We start from the raw sequence: 27,882 nt of genomic DNA, 5'->3' as shown, positions 1-27,882 counted from the left end.
TCTGATGTGGTAAAAAGTTTATGAACCATCTTGTTGGTCTCATTTCTTATATGAGCATTTACATTTGGGATTGTCACTATTGAGATAACCTTTTAGGACATAGTTCTCTGTAAAGCATAACATGTCAAGACTTTCTGGTTTTGAATAGCTTAGTGTTAAGTCATTTTTTTTTTTTGTAAAAAGCCTTTGAAATATTATAGTGAGTATTAGTCTTTGCTGTTGGTAAGAAATCTGCTTGTGTTATTAAAATGCTTAACTGAGGAAAATAATATTTTATTCTTCTGTGACTAAAATTAGGAAGAAATAGAACCATTTCCAGAGGAAAGGGAGAACTTTCTTCAGCAGTTATACAAATTTATGGAAGATAGAGGTGAGTGTTTTTCCTTTGATTCGTTATTAATGTAGATATCAGATAATATCTTAAAAATAAGAATTCTGTTGATTAAGCTGCATGTCACTGGTAGTCATGGCTATCATTTTGATTACCAGTATCACCAGCACCCTCGTGTAATGTCTGTCACGTAGTAAGTAGAATGTGGGATTTGACAATATTTTGATGGATGTTGTAGCCATGGACCCATAAATAACTGTATTTTGTCCTGTCTTTCCCACCGCTGCTTTGGAGGACCCCAAAGAACCTTTACATTAGAAAACAGTAACAGAATGGGAATCATAGTGTCTTTTTATTTGAGCCTCCATGTATGCCTGTAGAAAAGCCTCTTCTCTAAAATCACTGCCAGCCCCAAGATGTATGTGTTTGTGTATGTGAGTAAGAGACACACACAGACAGACACGGCATTCATTCTAAGATGGGCCATAAGTCTTCTTATGACTTAGCTACATAAAACTAAGAACAAAATTAAACCATCTGTAGAGAAAGGTGACCAAGTCTCAAGGTGAGCCTTGTCTTAGCTTTTTGAATCTGCCTTTGTGGTTCAAGAAATATAAGCATGGGTAATTAACACTAACTTTTAACTTGCAGTGATGACCTGGTCATCTAGTAACTGTGGCCCTGTTTATTTCTTATCTGCTGTTATGAGTATAGTTTCTCCTTTCCTGTAAAGATGCTAGCGAGGTAGAGGGCAGAGGCTGAAAGCTTTTGACTTGAAGAAAAAGACAAAATGAATGAATGATACTTAGAAGGGCTACCATGCTCTGTGAATTCATGTGTTTTTAATCCGGTTTTGTATTGTTGATGAGTAGCTGCGGGCTTGGTCTTGTTTTTGCTCTCATAAATTATAGTGGCTACTACAATGTAGTTATCTTTTTATTCTTCAGTATAAAATGTCCTTGATTTATGTGTTTATTTGTGTGCATGGAGGCTTGGCCTAAGAAGGCAGGCTATTTCCTAAGCTTTTTTTATATAAGCTAAGTTAAAAAGTGAAGAAAATGAATAAAATCTAATATTAGAAAAAAATGAAGAGTATGATTATCCCCGTCATATATTTTTTGGAAAGGGCAATAGGTTGTGTATCTCTATCCTGTTATTTTCTCTTAATCACATTCTAGCAGTCTGATAGTTTTAGTATCCTTCTACTTTTTTACATCCTAGAATAAACAACACTATAACTTTACTCTAGAATTACTTACTTTGTAGAATAGTAGGAAGTTAGTAAAATACAAAGACAATAAAAAGTAATTCCCATTGTGAAGCAGTTGCCCATCAATTATCTCAACACTGTTTTCAGTTCTACCAAACATTGTTACCCTGATGTTTTAAAATTTTTTGTTGGTATTTTATTTTGCTTCATTTACTGTTTATTCTTTTGCTCATCAAGGAAATGAAAGTGGAATAAAATATAAATAAAGTTTCAAAAATCTGCTATAGGAAAAAAGGTTTTAATAAAACGGATTTAAGTAGATATATTTTTGATTAACCAGGGATGTTTCTCTCATATAGACACAGATTGCACTGTGTATATTTGATGGTAATGTTTGAATCTTTTCAAAATTTAAATAAATACGAAGCATGGTTCTGATATATCTGTGTTTTCTTTTTAATAGGCACACCTATTAACAAACGACCTGTGCTTGGATATCGAAATTTGAATCTCTTTAAGTTATTCAGGCTTGTACACAAACTTGGAGGATTTGATAATGTAAGTATTACAATCAGAAGTGAAACATGTTCTTCATACAAAAACTTAAGAATAAAAGGAAGAGAAAATGGAGAGTACAAGTTAGAAATAGCTAGCTAGCTTCCTCAGACCAAATTTAAATTTGAAGATTTTTAAAAATGAGCTTTCCAGTTTACTGTTAAGTTTGTCAAACTTTCATAAGCTATCTGAGTCATAATACAACCATGTTAGTGGAAATTCTTTCTGTGTCTCTCTTCCATTAGACGGTAAGATTGGTAAGAGCAGGGATCTTTGTATTCTTTATATCCTTGATCTCTACCATTGTGCCTTACATATATAGAAAACATTATTTGTATATATATGTGTGCATATATGTAGAAAGTCTTTGTTGAACTGAGGAAATTATCTTAAAGTTGCCATGATGTATGGTACTCATCTAGTTAAGACTATTCTGGGGGGAGGAAAGGTACGTTGTGTTACTAGGATTCAATGAAACAACTTTATTATTAGCTTATAGAAATCATACTTTATTGAAATTTTTTTTATCTGTCATTTCATTTAGATTTTGATTCAGGAATGTAGGTGTTTTCTTATTTACCATAGCAGAGTTTATTTAAACGTTGAACGGGGACTTCCCTGGCTATCTAATGGTTAAGACTCTGAACTTCCCCTGTAGGGGAAGCAAGGTTGATCCCTGGTCAGGGAACTGGAATCCTGCATGCCTTGAGGCATGGCCAAAAAGGTAAAACGTCAAATGACCTAGGATTTCAGCATTTATAATTCTCTGAGATTTGTTAGAATACCAAAGCTTAACTTAAAAACATTGCTGTAAACCAGATTATTTTTTTTAGAATTTATCAAAATTGGTATTTGTCATTCCTTGAGACTAGAAACAATACAGAACTACATAATATATCCACACACAAACATAAACATTTGGTATTTATCAAAATTTTTTCATATTCCCCACCTTTTGATTTTTGAATTTTCATTTTACTCTTTTAGATTGAAAGCGGGGCTGTTTGGAAACAAGTCTACCAAGATCTTGGAATCCCTGTCTTAAATTCAGCTGCAGGATACAATGTTAAATGTGCTTATAAAAAGTAAGTCCATGCACTGGATATAGATATGTTCAACAGTATTTTACCTAGAAAGCAGGATGGAATTTACCATATAACTGAGGCTAGTAATTTTGAGGAAGGTTTACTAGAGTAATCACTCTATAATAGCGTTTTCTAGAGTGTAGCCCATGAATATTCAGTTCAGTTCAGTCGCTCAGTCGTGTCCAACTCTTTGCGACCCCATGGACTGTTACAGCACGCCAGGCCTCCGTGTCCATCACCAACTCCGGGAGTTTACTCAAACTCATGTCCGTTGAGTTGATGATGCCATCCAACCATCTCCTCCTCTGTCGTTCCCTTCTTCTCCCGCCTTCAATCTTTCCCAGCATCGGGGTCTTTTCACATCAATCAGTTCTTTGCATCAGGTGGCCAAAGTATTGGGGTCTTTTCACATGAATCAGTATGCATCAGGTGGCCAAAAGTATTGGGGTCTTTTCCCATGAACGAGTCCTTTGCATCAGGTGGCCATAGTATTGGGGTCTTTTCACATGAATCAGTTCTTTGCATCAGGTGGCCAAAGTATTGGAGTTTCAGCTTCAGCATCAGTCCTTCCAGTGAATATTCAGGACTGAGTTCCATGAATATTAGATCTGTGAGATAATCTGTGAAGAAAGTTTTTGTGCTCAGGCAAATTTGGAAAGTATTGTGTAGAAGTTAAAATGCCAAAGTTTTAAAGTCACATAAACCCAGGTTCGAATCCTGGTTCTGCCAGTTATTTGTTGTTTATACCCTTGGGCCACTTATTTGTTCTTTCAGACCTTGATTTTCTTGTTTATAAAATGAGATAATACTATTTGTCTCATAGTAATGACTAGTCTGATCAGCTAGTGAAATTTTACATATACTCAGGGGTCCAGTACCTGACATATAAATAGATGCTATTACTAGCTACTATTACTACAGTTACTACATTTAAGATTATGACTTTATTTTCACTTTTAGCATTTTTTAAATGAAGTTTTTTTCTTTGAAAAATGTTTCTATTTGAGTAAAAAGATTATAAAGAACAATTAAAATAAGCTAGAATATTAAGGTAGCTCAATATCTGAGAACTTAGAAGAAGTGAACACATATTTTAAAAACTACAACTCTGCAATAACATTTCGAAATGTTTTCCCAAATGTAACTTCTTTTCATGTTTCCAGATACTTATATGGTTTTGAGGAGTACTGTAGGTCGGCCAATATTGAATTTCAGATGGCACTGCCAGAGAAAGTTGTTAACAAGCCTTGTAAGGAGTGTGAAAATGTAAAAGAAATAAAAGTTAAGGAAGAAAATGAACCAGAAATCAAAGAAATAAAGATTGAAGAGGAAGCGAATATAATACCAAAAGAAGAAAAGCCTCTTGAAGCAGGTGTTGAAAGAAAGGAGAATACTCAGCCCTCTCAGGTAAATAGGATACTGTTTATAGTCCTTTGTTTTCTCTGGTACATTTTCTCCATCCTCTCTAAAGATTCCTTATTTAATTTATCTTACAAATTTTATTGTTCATGCATTTTCTTTATTATGTGCTATTTTTGTGTTTGAAATAGCCGTTAGCTATTTTTGCCATTATTTTAGGGATGGCAGAAGAATGTTAAAATAACTTTCTCAGTGTTAGTACTGGTTGGTACCTCCTGTGCTAGTAATTAGATAATGGAATTAGGTTGACAGTTTTTACTTTTGTTGGTTTAGTTCCTCTGATCTTTTTCTAGGGGAGTAAAAAGAATTTATTAGAATCTATGCCTACACAATCTGAACAGGAAAAAGAAGTTAACATGAAAAAAACAGAAGAAAATGAAAATCTGGAAGATAAAGATGATGATACAACTGGAGCAGATGAATCCCTCAGCATAAAGGTAGAAGCTGAAGAAGAAAAAGCAAAATCTGGGTAAGAAATCTGTTTTTGGTTAAGATGCGTTTTATAGCTGAATGAATTCTTGTAATTTGCTCTTTGTGTGTTTTTATGAATCTAAATGTGATTGACAAAATAAATAATTGAGTGATTTCAATTTGTATTTATTATGCAGATAGCATTTGCCTCCTTCAGAGACCCTACTAATGCAAATTTGTAGAAAAAGATCATATTTCTGATCTATTATTCTTGCTCTCATCATGGAAATTTATGAAATCTTGAGCTAGAGAAAAACAGTTCTTACTGTATTAGCCTCTGCTTCATAACTATATAATACAAATTTGGGAAGATGTCTTTCTCCAGTGTTTTGTAGATGGTATGTTGGGTATAGATTTTGAGAGTTGTAATCATTTTTTAAGCAAAAAATAAGAATGGAAAAGTGCTAGTACTTAGTTTATAAAAAGTCAAAATTGTTATATTGCATTTTATGTGATAGTAGCATTTACTTGGTTTGGTCAGTTTGAGAATTATTTAGTAATGTATCAAGAATACCTACACTGACAGTGGACGCTGCATTTTATAGGTGATTTTTGGCATTTCATCTTGTTTCTGAGGCTTAAAAAAAAGCTAAACATCCCCATTGTTACTGATTCTTTTAAATAAGTACAACTATATATTTTTTGGATCATTTTTGTATTTTCTAAAATTCGGCCACAGCATGCAGACAAGCAAGGAAGAGGAAAAAACGATGCTTAGATGACTATAGTAAAATGTTTTTATTACACTTTGTAATATATATATATGTCTCTCTGTGTACAAATGTGTATTTCAAGTACTCCTTAGTGATACTGGAAATTATTTCTACTTTTAAGAAACTTAGTATCTTTTTGCTTAAAATCTCTTGCTCATTTTGGTGGTGGTTGGTGGTTTAGTCACTAAGTTGTGTCTGACTCTTATGACCCCATGGCTGTAGCCTGCCAGGCTCCTCTGTCCATAGGATTCTCCAGGCAGGAATACTGGAGTGGGTTGCCATTTCCTCCTCCAGGGGATCTTCCCGACCCAGGGATCGAACTCCTGTCTCCTGCAATATGCATTGCAGGCATATTGTTTCCTGACTGAGCCATTTTAGTGTTCTTCTAAAATTTTGACCACAGCATGCAAATAAACATGGAAAAATAAAACAAAACTGGCTTTAGATGAATATAGTTTGTTTGTTTATGATACTTAGTTATGTTTCTGTGTGTGTTAAATGTATATTTGAAGTACTCTTGCTGCTACTTGAAGACTACGTCAGCTATTAAGAAATTTAGTAGGGATTCAGCTTTTTGCCTAAAAATCTGATTTATAAATATGCATCTATTTCTGGAGCATTTACCGTGTGGAAAGCCCTGTAATAAGCCTATATTTTCTCTTTGTGATTAATAATTATCTTAATTTTTCACGTTGGTACTTCAGCTTATTTTATGGTATAAACTATATTTTGTAGATTTTTTGGATTCTTCAGTTATATGGCTTATGTATTTATTTATTAAATTTTTAACATTTTTATACACTTTTTAAAAACGTTAGTTTTATTCCTGACTGCGTCAGGTCTTCGTTGTGGCGCCCAGGCTTCTCTCTAGCTGAAGTGCATGGGCTCCAGAGCTCGGGCTCAGCAGCTGTGGCGCACAGGCAGAGTTGCCCCGGGGCATGTGGGGTCTCAATTCCCCAACCAGGGATTGAACCTGCGTTGCCCACCAGGAAAATTCCTATGGCTTTTTATTTATTGCAGATTTATAAATGTATCATACCACAAACAAATTTTCCTGATATGGCTGCTGTAGAAGATTTATGGGTTAGAAATATCCAAAACTGATCTCTGGATTTTATTAGATCAGTGCAACAGAAAATTTTGTGATTGTAAAGAATTAATATATAAATATTTATCTAGTATATAAACTGTCTCTGAGTAATTAGCTGGTACAAGAACGTTCAGTGTCCTTCCTTTGTAGTTCAGGTGTGTAAGATTAAGTAATTTATGTAAAATGTCCGGTTCAGTGCCTGGACCGTAGTAGGTACTAATGAACTATAGTCATTATTTTGTTCTTAATTTTGGTCCATTGTAAGTAAGGAATGTGACATCAAACTTGGGAAATTTGATATTTGTGAGTTCCGATGAAAAAGTCCTCGTGAATACATTTGGTTTCCCAAAATGTAAAAGGTAACTCATGTAATGTGTGTGTGTTCTGTGTTTATGTTTGTGTGTAATACATACATCCGCTTAGTATACTAGCTACATTTTATACTTTGAGAGGCTCTCTATCTTGGCATTCTATGTTCTGTTTGATGTACCTACCTCTGATTTTGCCACTGAGAAGAGAAGGAGGGGGAGGACGTTTGCTTCGGCTGATAGCCAGTAGTTGTGTTGTTTGCCTCTTTGTAGTTCAGTGTGTTAATTGAGTGACTCATTTGGTTTGTGTCTGAGGTTGACATTAAATGAGATTCTAATTTTTAATTTTTGATTGCTTTTAAAAATTAATATAGAGTATTAGGTTTTTCTTCCAGATTACATAAAAGATTGCCCTGGCTACCACTTAAAGTAGGATTGTACTAGCTGTTATTGACGTTTGCCGGCTGTGTTCAGTGCTACGTGTGCGTGTGTGCTCAATCGCTCAGTCGTGTCTGACTCTTTGCGACCCCATGGACTGTAGCCCACCAGGCTCCTCTGTCCATGGGATTCTCCAGGCAGGAATACTGGAATGGGTTGCCGTTTCCTCCTCCAGGGGATCTTCCCAACCCAGTGATTGAATCTGTGTCTCCTGCCTTGGCAGGTAGATTCTTTACCCTTGAGCCACCAGGGAAGCCCTCAGTCCTATATAGTTTTGGCTTAATAATGTAATGTACAGTTTAGAGTTTTCGTTTAAAACAAAATTTTAAACTTTTAATCATCTTATATCTCTTTTATGTTTTGTATAGTGATTCTGAGATGCATGATAAATCTCTTTGGTGTATGATCCATCTTTGTTGTGTCTACCAGAATATGCTTCCTTTTCTCCCTGATGAGCAGCGATATAATCTTCTGATGAAACAAGTAGTATTCTTTCAGAAAAAGCCTTACTGTTTTAATTTTACATATGTTTATTACATATATAAATCAGTTAAAGTTGTTAATATCTGATAGTTTCTTAGATATTTCAGCCTTTCTGATAGTTTCTTAGATATTTCAGCCTTACAATTTTTTCATTATAGAAATGTTAATAGATTTTCAGTAGTAGAGTTCATATTTTTTATCTCAGATTACAGCTGGATTCATTTAATTTTTAAGTACCAATTTGACTATAAACAAGTCTTTAAAATAGGAGTAATTCTTAAGAATCTTTGTAGACTTTGTGATGCATTTCAGAGAAAATTGACTCATTTGGTACTTTTGTGAACTCAGACTTAATTTCATAAGTATATTAAGATTCCCTTCATCCCTGCTGCCTCACTGTATAGAAGGAAAGGGGTAGGAGAATAAAAAAGCCTTATAGTTCTACTTGTGACACTATTTCTAATTTATTTTTTGTTGCCTACATAATTGTGTAATTAGGAATGATAAAGTATGTTATTGCTAAAAAAGTTTGCGTATAAGAATATAAAACTAAAATTATTAGTGAAGGAATATTTTTTTATCTACATACTATACCCGTTAACTTTTAAGGGTTAGTTACTTAGCTGTCTTATGGTTTTATTTTATGACATTTATTCATTTGTCAGCTATAAAGTGATGGATTCTTTCTGAGAGCTAACTGTTGTAATAAGGATAGACATACTGCAGAGTAAATAATTGAAGTTTTTAAAAAATATAGTACATGGAAAATTTATAATTTAAGATTTTCCTCCAATTTATTGAATACAAATTTGTGATCAATATAAAATGAATATGATTGTTTTAGAAAGTATGTGATATTGAGAAGACCGGAATGGTTGCATTGCTGCTTCTAGAATGCAAATGACTTTCAGTTTCATATTTGCAACTGGTCTCTCATATGCCTGTTTCTTCAGAACTTTAAAGTTGAGAGAATTGGTAGAAGAGGACTTTTGGTAAATATGGAGAAAAGAGAGCAGAAATTGTGTTGAAGTTTAGAAGAATAGAAAGAAAAAAGTTGATGTGATTTTAATGTGAACTTAGTAGGATCTTCCTATAAAAGGTGAAATAATATTTCATTTAATACAACTTCAGAAAATCTGGTTGAAATTATTTTAATTATTAAAACTAGCCATTGGCTAGTAAAAACTTGTTTAAACATCTGGAGGTTGGAAATATTTGAATGAAAAATATTTCTTAGTCAGAAAATGGCTATGAGTTACGGTGATTTTTGTTTTTGTTAACTGAATTATAAAACACTTCTACAATAAAACATGAGGAAAATGTTAGCGTCGACTTACTAGCTAGTTTCTTGCTGTTCAGCACAACTTCTGTTCTTCTGCCTGTTGGACATTTTCTTTTAATACACTTACTTTTCAGTTTTCATTTTCTCTGAATATATCTTTCTGTAATCATCCATGGTCATCTCATACAGTTTTAGTTTTTAATATTAAATTGAAACTCAGAGAATATCATACGCTTGGAACCTGCTGTTCCCGGAACAATCACAGCCACGATTTTTATCAATTTATGTGGTTTGGAACTGAAAAGCTTATGAAGTGTCTTTTATTAACTGCAGTTTTTTAAACCTTTCAAGAGATGAAACGAATAAAGAGGAAGAGGAAGATGATGAAGAAGTAGAGGAGGAGGAGGAGGAGGAGGAAGAGGATGAAGAGGATGATGACAACAATGAGGAAGAGGAGTTTGAGTGCTATCCACCAGGCATGAAAGTCCAAGTGCGGTATGGACGAGGGAAAAATCAAAAAATGTATGAAGCTAGTATTAAAGATTCTGATGTCGAAGGTGGAGAGGTCCTTTACTTGGTGCATTACTGCGGATGGAATGTGAGGTAACTTGAGTTTTAGCTAGTGATTACTACCTAAAAAATCTTGTACAGTAATTTTCTATTTTAAAATTTAACGAATTATAGATTTATTAGTATTCCAATTGAGGTCATAGTATACCATATAAAAAACATGGGAGTTTTGGCTTGTAAATACCTCTCTCAGTGACTTCCTACTTACTGTTTTCAATACTTCAAAGATATCCTTAGTGTCTAGAAAACTTAAGTCTGTGTAGTTGATTTTAATATTATGCATGTAGATTAATAGGGGCAACATTGTTGGTAAAATGATAGAAAACTTTCTTTAAAAGTTAAAAGGGATTTGAGCTTCTTGAGGTCTACAAGCCAATTACGAGGCTTCTGGCTCTTGCATTCTCATCTACCTTTCCATGGTAACCTCTTCTTTGTTTTCTTCCTAAATCATCACATTTCTTTCCTTTAGTAGGCAGGATTTTAAAGCTGCGATTTCTCAGGAAGCTTTAGCTATTTCAGGAAGGCCTTATATCTTGATTAGCAGCTCTTGCATTACATCTTGTTCATCTTGTTCAGAAGCCTCAGAAATTAATTTTTATGTTTGAAACAATGATTGAAATATGAGCAAGTCTGCTTGACTGAAATAGGGCGCATGGTCCAACTCTACTTACCTAGGGAACTGAAAAGCAGGACTGAGTTTTCTTCTTATACAAGTTTTCTTTGGTAATATCTGAATTTTATCCAAAGTGGGCAAGCTAGTTTTGGAATCTGAGCATCTAGATATCTTTAAGAAAAACCTTATTTATTTTGGAATGTCTGATACTATATTTGCAGTAGCCTATGATAAGAGTTGTAGCTTTTGAAAAGGTTGCCATAGAAGTTTTCAACGGTGGTGTCATGGTGTGCCTAGTATTTTCAAGGAGGAAAACAGTTCTCGTGATTTATGTTTACATTGTATTCTTTGGTTTGGAATGTGATTAAGAAAACATCATCTCCAGAGTGTCTGTTTCTTAAAAAAAAAAATACACTCTCTGTTTCCTAAAAGTACAATTTGTGTTGTCTTTTTGCAGCAGTAGGAAGCTTTGGAAGCATGTCTAATCTGATTACCTTTCCTAATTTGAGAATAGTGCAATTCTGTTCCATTCTGAAGCTTGGAAGAAAACAGCACTCAAGTCATAAGGAAATGTATAGGAGTTTTGTTTGGGACTTTTTTCCTTTATTGCTTCTAACCAGAAAGATTAACAAAGTTTTGGATTTTAAAAATGCCTGTCAGTATTGTTCTGATGAAACATAAGTTTCTCCAGATACCACTTTTTAATGTCCTGTGTAATTTATCCTTTTGGCTGTTGGTTCTTGTGCTGTCTCTGTGGTGTGTGACTTTCCTCACCTGAAGGGCTATTAGTATCATGTTCAAAGGAAGATACTTGAGATTACAGAGCTGCTATCAGAATATTTTGCTGTCTGTAATATTTAATCATTTTGATTTTATTAAATATAGATGTAGAGGTAGTTCTACTTTGACCCAGGATGTAAATGTTAAATATGTTAGTTTAAAATTAGGAAGGAAAAATTGCATCAGTAAAAATTAATAACTACTATGTAAGGCCAACAAGATAGATAATCTGAGATACATCATCTTTTATGTTTTTTTGCTTGTTTCCAGTTCTTTCCTTCTAGTTTTTCTGTTAGGTTATATAATAAGGCAGTTTTCCTAGAAGTCTTTATAAAATGCTTTAATTCTGTGACCAGTGGGTAGAATTAAAGCATTCTCCAAGTTCAACTGTAACACAGACTTGATTATTTTCTGTTAATTATCTCATCAAATAGAAGAGGCATAGATAAAAATTGAAACATTCATGAAATTATTCTGCAGTTAAGTTACAACTTTGTTTTGTTAAGAAAAGATTGAATAAAGGAAAGAGTAATCCTATCGTAGGAGCACTTGTATTTTAGAGGATAGAAAGAATGTTTGGTGCTTGTGCTTTGAAGTAGACGGAGGGTTGGGTAGAGTAAGGGAAGATTTTAAATTGAGGCATTCAAGTTTTTAATAACATAGAAAAGAAAAATGAGGCCTAGTTCAACAAGACAAACTTGAATTAATAAGAAGGATGTCATCTACTCCTGACAACTGATGCATTTGTACGGTACGAACTTTCATAAGAAGAAAACTTATCATCTTGATGAAGACCTGTAGAGTGGATCTCTAAAGACTTCTAGCATCACAGAGAAAACAATTGTATTTCAGTAGATTAAGCAGTTATTTTTATATAGTCACTGTTCTAGTATTTCCATTTCTCTCTGGAATAATAAATACCCAAAGAGTCTGTCTTATTGATGAATAAGAAATTGTGAGTTTTGCTGCTCCTTTACATCTGAAGCTAATCTGATGAGGACCTCAACAAATCCTCATCAGCTCTACAACTGTCTTCCTGTTACTTGGGAGAGCTCCAGCTTGATTTCTGAATTTAAACTTGAGTTGTGCAATTAGAAGTGAAGATTTATGCATGAAGTTTCATGAAAATAGTTTTATTTTCACTGGCAGTCATTCATTACAGTAGCAATTTAGGAAATTTTGTATGGAACTGTTTGAGTTTTGTTTGATAGGAAACATTTTCCAGAAAGCAGATTTTTCTTAAGAAAAATAATATCTATCTTAGTTAGAAAAATACTGTTTTCTTAGGATTTCTACATTTTTCTTTTTTATGAAGTTCTATATAAACCTTTATGTTAATTTTCATTTATACCCCTATTTCATAACTGAAAATGTCGTGTGTTTTTTTTAAACATAAGATAGTGTTTGGGCCAATTTGTTTTTAACTACTACAGTGAGAAAAAGGACATTTTAAAGTGCTCACATCAGATTTATGAGAAATAGCCAGAATTCTGATCCTTAACCACATTGTGCTTCAGTGCTAAGTTACTTGAGTTGTGTGACTCTTTGTGACCCCACAGACTGACTATAGCCCGCCAGGTTCTCTGTCCGTGGGATTCTCCAGGCAGGAATACTGTAGTGGCTTGTCATTCCCTCTTCCAGGGGATCTTCCTGACCCAGGGATCCAACCTGAGTCTCTTACAAGTCTCCTGCGTTGGCAGCAAGGTTCTTTACCACTAGCGCCACCTGGGAAGCCCAAAATGGTAAAACATAGCTACAGAATTTTTCAGCTGTGATGATCATATGTAAGGCTGTTGTCCAGTGCTAGTGTTTACTATTTCACCATATGCTTGTTTACAGAATTTTAAAAACATCCAAAAATCGCATTCAATAGGAAAATACATAAAAGAAAGATAAGATCACTTTTTTGTATTGTAGTGTTCTTTTTGTCTTTTAAACAATATATCTCCATACGTTAAAAAACTTAAAGTCATACTTCAGTAATTGTAATAGTAGGCTCTCTGTTATATTTAATTTCTCAGTGATGTTTATATTTTATAGGTATTTTTAGTATTATTAGCTAATTGATCCTTTTCACTCTCAGGTTTCTAGGTCGTGCCATAAAACATAGGATTGATGTTTGAAAATAAAGTTACAGTTTGGAATTCATTGGCCATAACTTTGAGTGTGTTGGATTTATCTTTGTTCAGTAGCAAATAGCCTTGTTCAGTAATATTTACAACCTTGTGTGTTAGAACTATCTAGACTGCTTGGCATGGGATTTAAAATACATCAATATTCTATCATGTACTGGTGCTGATTGATTTTTCTCCATTTCTACCTTGACTTTCTATAACCATGGATTTGGGAGTTTGACTAGAGAATTTATTTTTTATGTTGATGATTACCAACTACATTAAAGAATACCCCAACTAAAAATAAGAGACACTGTAAATTTCAACTGTAACTCAAATAACAAGTTAGTTCTAGTCCATATTATGTCACAGAAAACTGAAAATATGATAAATTATTCTTGAATATATTATTTGAAATGAAAATGTGTTTCATTTTAAAAATACCATATTTTTCTAAGCAAATTGGCCCTTCCTTGGAGGGAATAGGTGGAGTAAAAAGCTTTCTCAAACCAATTGATTTAATCACATTTTTGTGAGCATGCACCCGTTGTTTATCAAACATGTTCTTTATTTGGCAAACATAAGTTCAACATCTATGAGCTAATATTGTGCTTTGCACTAAAGGTACAAAGAAATATTCCGTATCGAGGAATTTGTCCAGGTGAGGGAAGTACCCCACCAGGATTTACAACCCTCTAATGCCCTCAACCTCTCCTTATGTTGCTTACATTCTTCAATCATTTCTTATAATTTTTTTTTATACCCCTGTATTCTTCTGTTGCTCTTATGTTGCTTTGCAACACCTGCTTGACAGAACCGCAAGAATCCGATTAAATCTAACACTCCTCCTCCTCCTTGCTGCACCTGTGCACTTGATCAACAACCACAGTGACTGGTCTTGTTTTAAATTTATGACTGTGAACCTCAAGTGGGCACTGTATGTCCTCCCCCATGCTCTTTCTACTTTCTCAGACTGTTTTATTTTTAATGGCATAATCTTTAATTATTACTGTAATTTTTATTGGTATCATTAACATGTAATATTATATTCAGGTGTACAATAATAACAATTTGATATTTGTATGTATTACTCAGTTATCACTGCAGCAAGTGTAATGATCACATCCATCACTGTACATAGTTACAGAAATCTTTCTTTTTTAATGTTATTTCTTCCCTCCTCAAAACCCCAGCAACTCTCTCCATCCCCACTTTGAGCTGGTGACCTCATTGGAAAATTGAAAGAAGAAAATTTCTGCAGAATTCCACTACATGACCTTCTTACCTATATATGCTGCCATATTTTATGCCTTCTCATCTTTCACTTTAGGTGAACAAGCATACTACTATCTAAAACTCATCTTCTAACTGCCATACCTTCTGCCAAAATCCGAGTTATGGGCCCAGAAATTCTCCTCTTTTTTCTGTATATTTTCAGTTTCTTGTTCTGTTCTAAACCATTCCCATCTGTATATAGACCTGCAGTTACTTCTTTCATCTCAAAGAACACTTCTTTGAACTTACCCCTGCGTTTTCTACTGTGGTGTTTCTTTGCTCCATTTCCATCCGGCAAAAATGATTTGAGTTATTTACACTTGTTACCCACTTTTTCTATTGTTTTTGTGTAAACCCAACCCAGTAAGGCTCATGCCACCCTGCACCTCCAGAACCGTCAACTGTTCAGCCTCATTTCTTAACTTCTTACTTGCCTTGCCTGTGTGACTGACCCAGTTGATCACTTTCTGTGATACTTTTTACATGAGTTCCAACTGCTGCAGCTGCAGTTACTTTTCTTGTTTATTTTTCTTTTCTGCCTTTCTCAAAATTAAAAAACCACTTCTCAGTTATTATATCTTTTCTATCTTATTTCTTGTCTTTATGTGTTTTCTCTTTTAATTGTTCTCTTCTTTTATTCTTCCAGTGTACACTTTAATTTACACTGTATTTCTGTTTTTCGAATTCTGATTTGAGTCACTTTTTTGATGTTGAATTTAAAGAAAAAATTTTTTTTGCCCATTTTTGAATTGGTTGTTTTTTTGTTGATCTTAAAGAGTTGTCAGAGTTCTTTATGTATTCTGTATACGAATCCCTTATCAGACATGTAATTTGCATATGTTTTCTCTCGTGAGCCCACAGAATTGTCTTTTCACCCTTGGTATTGTCATTTGCTGTACAGAAGTTTTTAATTTTGATAAAGTCCAATTTGTTTATTTTTTTTCTGTGTTGCTCATGCTTTTGGTTTGTATCCTAGAAAACATTGCCAAATTCAGTGTTACGAAAATGTCCCCATTTTCTTATGAGAGTTTTATAGTTTTAGCTTTAATATTTAGCATTTTGGTCCATCTTGAGTTAATTTTCATCTTTGATGTGGTATTCAACTTTTTTAATGACCTCTTTGGGTCTACACAGAGCCCATCTCTTAATTTGCAGATAAAATGGGGTTGAGAGTTAGAGACTTAAATAGACTGGACGTGCCCAATCCTGTGACTTTTCTTCCACTCCTGTGACTTCTTCCACTCCATGTTAAGTTAAAGAACTGTAAATGAAGGCCATTTGACAGTGGTCTCCAAGTAAGTATCTGTCAGTCTGTTTTAAGGAGAGAAGGGGAACATGGCCCATATCTGTGTCTAAGCCCCCTTACCTCTTTGTGCACACCTCTTCTCGTGTGCCCTTCTTCATTTCACACCTCACTGCCATCTCCAAACTCTTGTCTCCATAAACCCTTCTGTCCTAGCCTGTTCACTTACGTTTATGATCCAAAGCATTAAAATGGGAAACTACTATGGAAGTCAAGGGCTGTATGTTACTGCTCATGTGAAAAATTGTTTTGCACCATGTAAAATGCTTTATATTAGACAGTCCTTCATGTAGAGAAATTTAAATGAAAGCTTATAAGCAGTGAGTAAAGTGAACATAAATATAATTTCTCTTTATAAAAATGACTTTTGAGTTGGTTAGCTTTTCAGCGCAAGTGAAAATCAACATTTCCTTTGTGAAAAAGATGAATAAACTCAGGTATTTTTGCACTCAAATGGCTTTTCTCTGTCTCGGAGTGCTTATTTAACTGGACCTATTCCATCAGTATTTATTATAGATTGATAGGTACATTTACTGTAAAGCATAAACTTGGACCTGTTTCATTTCATAGCTTTATAGATTGGCAGATACATCAGTATGTTTGTCTAAATGTGCACAAAAATACTAACCCCCTAAACTTATCAAATACTCATAAAACAAACTTTGGGGATTCTTTAGAAGTCAGCAGCTGCATCACAACATACAGTGAGTGCCAGAGTTGTTAACCATTTACAGTGGTCTTTGTAGTCCTGGTTCAATGTCCTGTGATGTGTTGTTAACATCATATTCCACCTCTGCCTGAAGACCTTTGTTTCATTTTACACAGTTAGATTTTCTAGGAAAACAGATCTATAGTATTGTAATGCCGTTCTCTTATACTGTTTATGTCTTTAATATGATGAGGTGATAATTAGTGTTTCTATCATTCTGCTTTTCTCTATTATGATGAAACCATTCCTGCTTTTTTTGGTGTGACTTGAACAGTGTTACCTGGGGTAGAAATATGAAATGTTAAGAGCATGCTTAGAATTTTATTTTTTCAATACTATGCTTTTATTTTTGTTTTATCTTTTTAAGTTTATTTTTAAAGTTTTTCGGCTGCACAGGCTCTTCATTGTTGTACACGGGCTCTCTCTAGCTGTGGTCAGCGGGGTCTACTCTAGTTGCGGGGCACAGGCTTCTCACGGTGGTGGCTTCTCTTGTTGCAGAGCACAGGCCCCAGGGCTCACGGGCTCAGTAGTTGCGTCACTCGGGCTCCGGAGCCCAGACTCAGTCGTGGTGTACAGGCTTAGTTGCTCTGTAGCATGTGGGGTCTTGCCGGAGCAGGGATCAAACCCATGTCCCTGCATTGCAAGGTGGATCATTGGTCACTGTACCATCAAGGAAGCCCTGTTTTAAGTTCATGACTAAAGGCATTAAACAGTACTCAGTAGGTCTCTTTATAAATTTTGCTTTAGGTATTTTCTCACGTTAAAAATAAATGTCTAAATCAATATTATTACAGAAAATTCATAAAGTAGGTAACCTGGTTACATTGCTTATAAAGTTTGTAATTGATAACTACATATTTTCCCCCATATTTTCTTACCCAGTTTAAGTGGGGAAATTCCTTTCCGTGCTAAGAGGGCCTAAATTTTCATCTCAGATGTGAGGTTTTTAAAGCTAAGTTAGTTTTATGATGTATGTTATCTTTTTTGCGTAGAGATAGGCAAGATACAAAATACATAATTGTTCAGCAATTGCTAAATGAGTCTCTCCTTTACAGAAAAAGTACAAATGATTTTAATATTTCACTTATATTAATGGTTGGTTACTAGATTTTTATCTTTTACAATCTGTATGTGTATTTTAAATAATGAGTTTTAAAATATTTTGTCAGTTCAGTTTTGCTTTTGAAGTTATTTGCACATTATTCTGCATGTAATTATTGTGTGGGTATATGTAAACACATGACTGATAATATGTCTTTGAAAGTGGTTTAGTTGGGTTTAAACAGAGCCAAAATCTGAATTATTGTGGGCACAGTAACCGTTTTGGTATCTTATGTCTGGTTGACGAATGCTCTTTTCCATTTTTATTGTTGCTAAATGATTTCTTAGATGATTTGCCAACACATCCAAACAAAAATCAAAATGTTTTCTTTTTAGAACTCTTTATTTTTCTCTGGTGAGAGCAAGTATGCTATGGTCTCTGAATGGTTCCTTTTAGCTTTGTATAAGTATTTTAATTCAACACATTAAAATTTCAAATATTATGTAGCTGCTTTTTTGGGAAGGGTTCAGAAGATTTGTGTTGTTGCCATGTAATGGCTGACCACTGTTGTCCTCTCTGTTAAATTGTAAGCTCCTTGAGAAAATGCTGTGGTGCATTCATTGCCCAGCGCCTAGTGCAGAGCCTGTCACAGGACAGGTACCTGACAAATATTTGTCCAGGGAACAAGCCCTTGTGCAGACTTCTAGTCTGGGGTTTCGTTCGAGTTTTTAATTTGGGGATCATCTGTTCTACTTTGCTTCATTTTGTGGAGGTCAGGGAGCCAACTGCCAGAAGTTAAATGAGCTGCCCACGCTCTGTTCTTTCATGTTTATTCCATTAGTTGAACGTTAGATGATACCAACAGATTTTCCCAAGTCAGTATATTCTTTGAAAATATTTTCCTTAGTACTTGAAGTATCAGATGAGATACTTATCTAGGCTCCACACATTAATTACAAAGAGTTTATTGATAACTGAATTGAAAAAGTCCGGTCTAATCGCCAACAGGTTCAGTCTTCATTTTTGTACTCAGTGTTTGTTCATGTTTGTTTCAGTATTTGTTTTTCTTGGTTTTTTAATATTTGTTGTTTAATGAAAGTATTTAGTAATTTTTGTTTCCTTGTGCTCTTGCAAGCTGTATTTCCTTTTGTCATAAACAGGCCAGTTGCTCTCTTCAGTTTGTAATTTCTAAATTTAAAGTCCAGTTATAGGCAGTACTGGAGAAGGAAGTGGCAACCGACTCCAGTATTCTTGCCTGCAGGATACCATGGACAGAGGAACTTGGCGGGCTGCAGTCCATAGGGCTGCAGTGAGTCGGACATGACTGAAGTGACTTAGCATGCATGCATGTAGGCAGTGCAGTTTTTATCAATAGTCTAGAGTACCCGGTTTTCCTCAAACATTCTCATAAAACTCTCATGTTTGAATTAAAGTTGCAAGTCATTTTGTTCATAGGCCAAATGCTTAGCTTCAATTTCTTTACTAGTTTTCAAGCTGCATCATCACAAAACATGACAGCTGACAGCAATGGGCCTGCTGTCCTTGGGGGGAAATCTAGGTTTTTGTTTTTGTTGTTGTTGTTTTTTTTTTTTGAAAATCTAGGTATTTAGCAATGAAGTGGTTTCTTGGAATACCTATTGCCCTGAATAGCTGTTAATAGTGTTCTTCATTCACAGTTGAGAGTCTGCATCGGAACATGCATTCTAATATCTTGATTCCCTTTGTGGTATTTAAAGCAGAATCAGGAGTACTGGAGAGCCACTGGGACAGGATGACCACTATGGCTGAGGGATGAAAGCATGTTCATTTATTTGGGAATGTTTGATAGGAGGAGGAAAGCATCTTAAAACCAGAAAATTTATATTTGACTTAGTTTTTTAAAATTTTTTTAAATTATAGTTTTTTAAATTCCTGTTTTCTTTAAAGAGGTTATTATTTATTTTTAAATTGAAGTATATTTGCTTTATAGAATTTTATTGTCTTCTGTCAAACCTCAACATGAATCAGCCATAGGTATACATATATCCCCTCCCTTTTGAACCTCCCTCCCGTCTCTCTCCCCACCCCACCCCTCTTTCTCCCCACCCCACCCCTCTAGGTTGATACAGAGCCCCTGTTTTGAGTTTCCTGAGCCATACAGCAAATTCCCATTGGTTGTCTGTTTTACATATGGTAATGTAAGTTTCCCTGTTAGTCTGTCCATACATCTCACCCTCTCCTCCCCTCTCCCCATGTCCATAAGTCTCTTCTCTATGTCTGTTTCTCCATTGCTGCCCTGTAAATAAATTCTTCAGAACCATTTCTCTAGATTCCACATATATGCATTAGAATATGATATTTATCTTTCTCTTTCTGACTTACTTCACTCTGTATAATAGGTTCTAGGTTCATCCACCTCATAAAGAGGTTATTTTGAAGGATGAATGAATATCCTACTTGGTATGGTGCCCTGAGGAAAAATTGAGACATGTTTTATGGTCTCTTTTTTTTTTAAGCTACAATTTTCTGCTCTTTGCCACTTCCCCATAATGTTATTTTTTTATGCAAGATATTTAAATTTGAACTAATTTCCCCATATTCTATCTTATTGGACTATTTACTTATGCCTAACGTAAATATGTTGCAATCTCTTTTTAATAAATATTAAATATACTACATAAAAAGTTTTAAATTCATATAGAATAAACAGATTCAGTGACAGCTTTTTTTGTAGTTCTGATCTTAATTCTCTTTATTTTACTCAAGTCTTTATTCTTGGTATTTTATAGGGAATCAGAGATCTTAATCCATGATTATTACCTCCTTTATTTAAATTAACAAATGCTAGTAAAATAAAAATGAAACTGGCCTAGCTCTTTGTCTTACATAATTTAATGTCAGTAGTAATTTTGGGATATATCAGTTTGCTTTTTTCTCCTGCATCAATGTCTTTTTCTCTCCTTTGTGTTCTTTGAAAGTATTCTGTAAAGAAAATAGAACTCTTGAATAATACTCTAGTGAGTAATTACATAACAGGCAAGAACATTTCTTTATATTTAAAATACAGTGATTAGTTATGACATCAGTTTATTTTCTGGTCATTTTTTTTCCCTTGTAAGATTAGTCAGGCAACTAAGGTGATATTTAGAACCTCATTACATTCTGAAATGTTTGTCTGTTAATGTTTACATTGGTGGTCTCAACCTCAGGGCTTCCCTGGTAGCTCAGCTGGTAAAGAATCTGCCTGCAATGCAGGAGACCCGGGTTTGATTCCTGGGTCAGGAAGATCCCCTGGAGAAGGGATAGGCTACCCACTCCAGTATTCTTAGGCTCCCTGGTGGCTCAGATGATAAAGAATGTGCCTGTAACGCAGGAGACCTGGGTTGGGAAGATCCCCTGGAGAAGAGAATGGCTATTCGCTCCAGTATTCTGGCCTAGAGAATTCCACGGACTGTACAGTCCATGGGGTCACAAAGAGTTGGATATGACGCAGCGACTTTTTCCCTTTTCTCAACCTCTATGTGGGGTAAGGGCATTTGTAATTTGAAGCAGCTACCTTAACCAAAATTCTCATACACTGTTTTTACCTGGTCTCCCTCCTCACGGGTTCATTCCTACTTTGCATTCTTAAAGAGGCTTTTTAGTTGCTGGTCTGCACTCTTCTGTATACTTGATGAGAATAGGACCCGGCACGCTTTCTCATGCATTGTTTAACAGGCCCATTTCCCATTCTTCTCACACTCTTCACATAGTACTTTTTGGCAAGCCTGTAGTATGAATGGTCAGTTCAATTCCATGGTGTGAGTTTGTTAATCTGTGAAATAAATTCATTGATAGATTTTTTAAGGCATGTTCTAGTTCTGAAGGATATAAATTATAACAACAATAACAATATTGTTATTATTACATTTTATGAAAAGAGCATAAATCTGACTGAAAAGTGAAAATGAAAGTTGCACAGTCATGTGACTCTTTGCGATCCCATGGACTGTAGCCCGCCAGGCTCCTCTGTCCATGGAATTCTCCAGGAAAGAGTACTGCAGTGGGCTGCCACTTCCTTCTCCAAAATCTAACTGAGGAAAGACAAGATCTAAAAGAATAGTATTAGAACAAAGGAATGCCTAAACAAACAGAAAGCATGAAGAAAATGGAATAGAAGGGGGCAAATAATAAGGGAGTCATACAATATTAGCTAATACTTATGGAACCATATCAGTTCAGTTCAGTCGCTCAGTCGTGTCCAACTCTTTGCCACCCCATGAATCGCAGCACGCTGTGGCATCACCAACTCCCAGAGTTCACTCAGACTCACGTCCATCGAGTCGGTGATGCCATCCAGCCATCTCATCCTCTGTCGTCCCCTTCTCCTCCTGCCCCCAATCCCTCCCAGCATGAGAGTCTTTTCCAATGAGTCAACTCTTCGCATGAGGTGGCCAAAGTACTGGAGTTTCAGCTTTAGCATCAGTCCTTCCAAAGAACACCCAGGGCTGATCTCCTTTAGAATGGACTGGTTGGATCTCCTTGCAGTCCAAGCAAGAGTCTTCTCCAACACCACAGTTCAAAAGCATCAGTTCTTCGGCACTCAGCTTTCTTCACAGTCCAACTCTCACATCCATACATGACTACTGGAAAAACCATAGCCTTGAGTACTGCTGCTAAGTCGCTTCAGTCGTGTCCAACTCTGTGTGACCCCAGAGACGGCAGCCCACCAGGCTCTGCCGGCCCTGGGATTCTGCAGGCAAGAACACTGTAGTGGGTTGCCATTTCCTTCTCCAATAGCCTTGAATAAACAGACCCATGTAATTACTCTAGTAGGAAACACATCTGAAGAATTTTTTAAAGAATCTCCTAAAATCATGCAGAATGATCAGTAACTTAAAAAATGATTGTTACAGTTTAGTTAAGACCATAGTGTTTAATGACTACTATGCAAATATTTTAGAAGCATGTATAGTTTGTTTCATCTAATTCCAGAAGCTTTCTCTAGCTTTTTTCCTGACTCAACATTGCTTCCACCCCCAGATTCATTACTCAAGGTCTGATAACCAGTCCCCTGATACCATCTGTAGAGGAGAGAATGTTGACCATATAGCATCTGTACTCTAGTGGTGTTTAGGGCAGCAAGCATCAGCCTGTGCCATATGGAGTAACCATTATTCTATTTATGTATAGGTTCCTCCTACCTTGTTCCTAAGAAATTTTAAGCAATGTACTTTACCTCTAAGTCATAAAGAAATCATTTTCACAGTGCACATTGTAACTATGAAGACAGTGACTATTTTTTGCTTGTTTGATGTGTTTGGTGCTCCATATAAAATATACTAGGGTATAGTGTCTTGGTGATATTCTTACACTGAAAGCTACTGTTTTATCCTAATTTGAATTTTATCCTAACTTGACATATAATTCATGTCAAAAATACAAGTCGAATTAATAGTATACTTATTGGTAGTCAAAATACCTCATATTACAAAATTAACTAAACAGAATCTTTGATTAAGAAAGGTTAAAATACTATTATATCTTTGTTTAGCTTATGTTGATGATATGTATAACCATCATGAACTATTTTTTCTCACAAGAAAACTGTGTTGTGTTTTTTTTTAAAGTGCATAGCATTAATTTCCATAACTATATTCTAATAAGAGCAACTTCTAAAAGTTCACATCTAACTTTGCAGAGGGTGGAGGTATTTTCTGTTTATTCTTCGCCTTCACTCTCTAATATTGTTAGGAGCTAAATTGCTTTCTTCTCAAGCATAATGCAGTTTTTAGCATTAATGGGAAAATTTTGAATATGTAAATATACAGGTAGGTGCTAATGTGCCAGTCAGTATACATACCAGAGGAGTGTTTTTAGTAGAAGAATAATCTTTGCTTTATACCGAATAAACTGAAGTCTGAGGTTGAGAATGTCCTGACCACATAGCTAGTCAGCAGGGATTATGTAAAGACTTCTCTAGAACTCATTCCATCCTTTCCTCATCCTAATTATCGCTGTGGCCCTCCCCAGCTTCCAGCAGACAGCAGCCTAGCCCTTGTGGGGGTTGAGCCGTCAGCGTTGCTGCAGGCCATAGTTCGCACCAGCAGTCTAGCTCTGCCTGGGAGTCCTTACAGATACTTCCTAGACCTTTTCTGGGGCTTCCCAGGTGGCACTAGTGGTACAGAACCTGCCTGCCAGTGCAGGAGATGTAAGAGACATGGGTTTGATCCCTGGGTTGGGAAGATCCCCTGGAGGAGGGCAAGGCAACCCACTCCAGTATTGTTGCCTCCAGAGGAGCCTGGTGGGCTACAGTCCATAGTGTCAAAAAGAGTTGGACACGATTGAAGGGACTTAGCATGTATGCATACAAGCCTACTCTTAGGCAAGAATATAATTTACTAGTAAGGTAATGACCTAAATCATTTACTTCCTGACTCAGGGTCTTTCTTACTTCACTTAATGCCTCTAATAATGAGGAGATTTTAATTTAAAAGTGCATTTTCAGTTTTTCATGTTCTCGAGTTAAAAATGTCAATCAGTTTTCCATTTTCCAGAATAAATGTATGTGACTTTGAAACATAAAAAGAGGTTTATTTTTAATGTTTCTTCTTTCTAGCTGAGTTTGTTACAAAATTAAACTCCCCCCCCCTTAAACAAATAGATATATTGCAGTCAGTAGTAACTTGTGCCCTGTGAACTCTCGCAGACAGGCAGCACCAAGTGGAGAACCCATCACAACTGTTGACTCTCAGCCATTTGTATACATAGGAAGCAACTCCAAAGCCTGAAAGCTTCGCAGTCATGCTTCCCTTTAGCTTCCTGATATGTTTAGGGAAAAATGAACTACTTGCTGCTTAAGAAAAGAACAAAGTAAACCAAAAAACGTATAGGAAATATGTGAGTGCTCTTAATGGTTATTGTACAGCTTTGGTTTCTCTTTGGTGTAACAGAGGAAGTAGTGCTGGTCCAGGAATCCAGAGACGTAGCTGAGCCTTGGCTCAGCCAGTAGCTGAAAGTGTGTCCTGGGACAGGCCACTGCATCTTTCTCTGAGCCTCGGTAACTTTGTTCCTTAAACCAGAAAGTTGAACTTAGTGGCTCCCAAGGTTTTACAGTATTATGATTCTATTTATGAGTTTCTCTTTAATATGGCATAGTTCCTTCTAGTATGTGTTTTGTATATTAATGTTAATTTCCTTTGATTTTAGGTATGACGAATGGATTAAAGCAGATAAAATAGTAAGACCTGCTGATAAAAATGTGCCCAAGATAAAACATCGCAAGAAAATAAAGGTAATAAAAGCAAAATATATTTTGCCGTATATTATAGCTCTTAATTAAGGAACCTTTCCTCCAGAGTGAATTGAGAGAGAGACTGTGTGTGTGTGTATGTGTGTGTGTGTGTGTTAGTAGAGTTGGAAATACTCTCTTGAAATAGCCAGTTTATCAAATACTAGATTTGGGTACAATTAATATTGTCAGCTTATGGAAAGGCATTTTGATAACAGTACTAAGTGATCTTTGAGGCTTTTTTAGTTCCAACATTGTATAAGTCCACTCACCCAAGATTTATTTCACTTAGCCATTTCAACTGTTCGTGCACCTCTGGTCTCCAACTGGGAGTCATGAAGTAGTGTGTAGCTGGGAACTCTGGGGTTACTGTAATAGCTGTAAACCGTTCAGAGGAAGAAAAGAAGGTGCCTGAAGGCACAGAAGAGCCTAGCTGTAGCTCTTTTGTTCCTCATCATCTTTCTGTCACTATAGACAGTGCTTTAGAATGTGTTCACAAGACCCCAAGAGGCACACACTGCATAGATAGCATGGGGAGTCTATTAATAATGCACTTGTATGGAGATTAATGTTAGTTTTATATATGATGGAATTAGTCTTGTTCATTGTAAGATTAAATCTTTTTAATGTTTTATTAGAAAGCAGACCATTAACTAGGTTTTAGAATATCTTTTATCTCTTAATGGCTTTTTACTACTTTGAATGGTATATATAATTGAAGTATTTAATAGTCCTCCTGAAATTGAATTTTCATTTTAAAAGTGAGGCGCTGTTTACTTTCTGGCTAAATGATACCTTCATGGCCCTATGTACAAAATTTTTCCCCTAAAATGATTACTCTTTTCTCACGATGAAACTGGGTTCATATTTTTAAAGTTTTGGTTTGGCAACTCAGTAGCTACAACTCAGGACACTCTTGGTCATTATTGGAAAGTGTGGAAGTCATGCTATTGCTCCTAAGCTACTAGAAGAATTTTGTGTGTATGGCAGTAAAAAGCCTGTTTCCTTGCACAGAGCAAGTTTTAGGAGTCGTATTTCTCTGGTAGAGGATAGGGTAGGGGTAGGAGAAGAAATATTAGAATATTACTTGGGGAATTTTTTCTAAATATTTATTTACATCTCAGTTTAGTTCTAGGCCCCTCCCAGGCATTTAAAATTGTTGGTCATAAGGGAAGAGGCATGTGAATTTTGGAAAAGCTCCCTAGAAATTATTTAATAATACTATACCCATCCCTTGAGCTCATCTTAGAAGACAGCCATTAAAAGCCACATTTGAACTTTGCTTGGCGTGGACTATTTCTACCTTCAGACTGCATGGTATATTATGATCTCTGGTATAAAGTGATGAAAAGTCTGGCCAGAATAGGAAAATTAGAGGAGCACTAATCATTGATAAGCTTTGGTACACATAAGCCTTCTCAGTGCATCCAGAACCTTCAGCTCGGGTGCTCTGAGTAAGTGAATCTCACGCTTAAGCATGTGTCACAGTCACCTGGAGAACTTGGTGAAACTCAGATTGCTTATTCCCATCCCCAGTGATTCTGAGTCTGGTTCGAGGAGTTTTCACTTAAATTGCCAGGAAGTGCTAAGGTCTCTGGGCCCATGGTCCATACTTAAAGAACCACTATCCTAAACTGAATTAACTTCTGTGTATCCAGAATGATACTAGCTCTGTACCATCTATGAGAGAACTGTGAAAATAGTCACTCAGCAATCTATAGAAGTTTCCAGAAAATATGTTAGCCCCTGCCCATCTATTCATAAATAGAGAATTTGGGAAATTTTCTCATTTTTTCATGAAACATTAATTTATTGATGCAGGAAGGATGTCCCACTTGCTATAAATGACTTTATAGCAAGTCATTTGTTTCTTTCCAGTTGTCAACTGAAGATAACTGAAATCTTATCATTCCCAACCCTTATTTTATATTGAGAATCTTCCAGGTTTTAAAACTACCAGATTGAAATTGTTTCTTTTTAAAAAAATGAATATTTAAGCCTATTGTGATTTCATTTTTATAGAATTTGTAACACCGATTATTAGCAGTATGGAGGTTTGCTTTTCTTAATTGCCTATCTGATTGCTAATTTATTTCCATTATTAAAATATAAATATTAGAAACTTTCTCATTCTATAATATTTGTTAGATAAGTTTGAAAACACATCTCTGTTTTGTGGGACTTTATATTCTTTTTATGTTTTTTAGTAATGTATTGCATAGCTTTGAATTAAAAATGAGTTTTAGCATTGTTACTAATGAATGCTTCATGATAAATTATGACTAACATAGGATACCTTTTTTTCCTTAACTTAGAATAAATTAGACAAAGACAAAGACAAAGATGAAAAATACTCTCCTAAAAACTGTAAACTCCGGCGCTTGTCAAAACCTCCATTTCAGACAAATTCATCTCCTGAAATGGTATCCAAATTGGATCTTACTGATGCCAAGAACTCTGATACAGCTCATATTAAATCCATAGAAATCACTTCTATCCTTAATGGACTTCAAGGTAAACATAACAAGTATCCTGTTGCATGCAAGTATTTGTTTTAAATGTCTTTGTTTTAATTTTTATGAATCAAATGCTATAAAGGTAATTCAGTGACATTATCAAGTTCTCTTTTTTAATTGAACCATAACTTTGTTGACTCTGTTATTACTTGAAATCAGCCATTGATTTTATTTTTTTTACAACTGTATTAAACCTGTGTATACTCCTAAAGAGGATATTACTTACTTTTTTTAAAACTGTGGCAAGCATAAACCTAACTGTAAAAAAAGACAGTATTTCCACTTTAATGAAGGCTCATCTGAATAGAGTTTCCAGGTCATATTCA

At 35.3% G+C, this 27,882-nt stretch overlaps 1 protein-coding gene across 7 annotated transcripts in view; it reads left to right on the top strand.

Annotated features, from left to right (window-relative positions):
- ARID4B (AT-rich interaction domain 4B) overlaps positions 1-27,882 on the top strand; it is a 138,574-nt gene that overhangs the window by 90,596 nt on the left and 20,096 nt on the right. For 3 of the 7 annotated variants that reach the window (XM_027531028.1, XM_027531027.1, XM_027531033.1), the window contains exons 12-19: positions 298-370; positions 2,005-2,099; positions 3,084-3,181; positions 4,345-4,588; positions 4,894-5,069; positions 9,719-9,988; positions 24,959-25,043; positions 27,356-27,554. In XM_027531028.1, the coding sequence (XP_027386829.1) occupies positions 298-370; positions 2,005-2,099; positions 3,084-3,181; positions 4,345-4,588; positions 4,894-5,069; positions 9,719-9,988; positions 24,959-25,043; positions 27,356-27,554 (1,240 nt within the window). The remainder of the gene's footprint in view (positions 1-297; positions 371-2,004; positions 2,100-3,083; positions 3,182-4,344; positions 4,589-4,893; positions 5,070-9,718; positions 9,989-24,958; positions 25,044-27,355; positions 27,555-27,882) is intronic. The other 4 variants (XM_027531030.1, XM_027531029.1, XM_027531031.1 and 1 more) reach the window with 3 other exon arrangements.

The sequence above is a fragment of the Bos indicus x Bos taurus genome, chromosome 28 (genome assembly GCF_003369695.1).
Source record: "Bos indicus x Bos taurus breed Angus x Brahman F1 hybrid chromosome 28, Bos_hybrid_MaternalHap_v2.0, whole genome shotgun sequence".
In the NCBI taxonomy this organism is placed as follows: Eukaryota; Metazoa; Chordata; class Mammalia; order Artiodactyla; family Bovidae; genus Bos; species Bos indicus x Bos taurus.
Note: the sequence above shows the minus strand (reverse complement) of the source record. Positions and strands in the feature narration are given on the sequence as shown.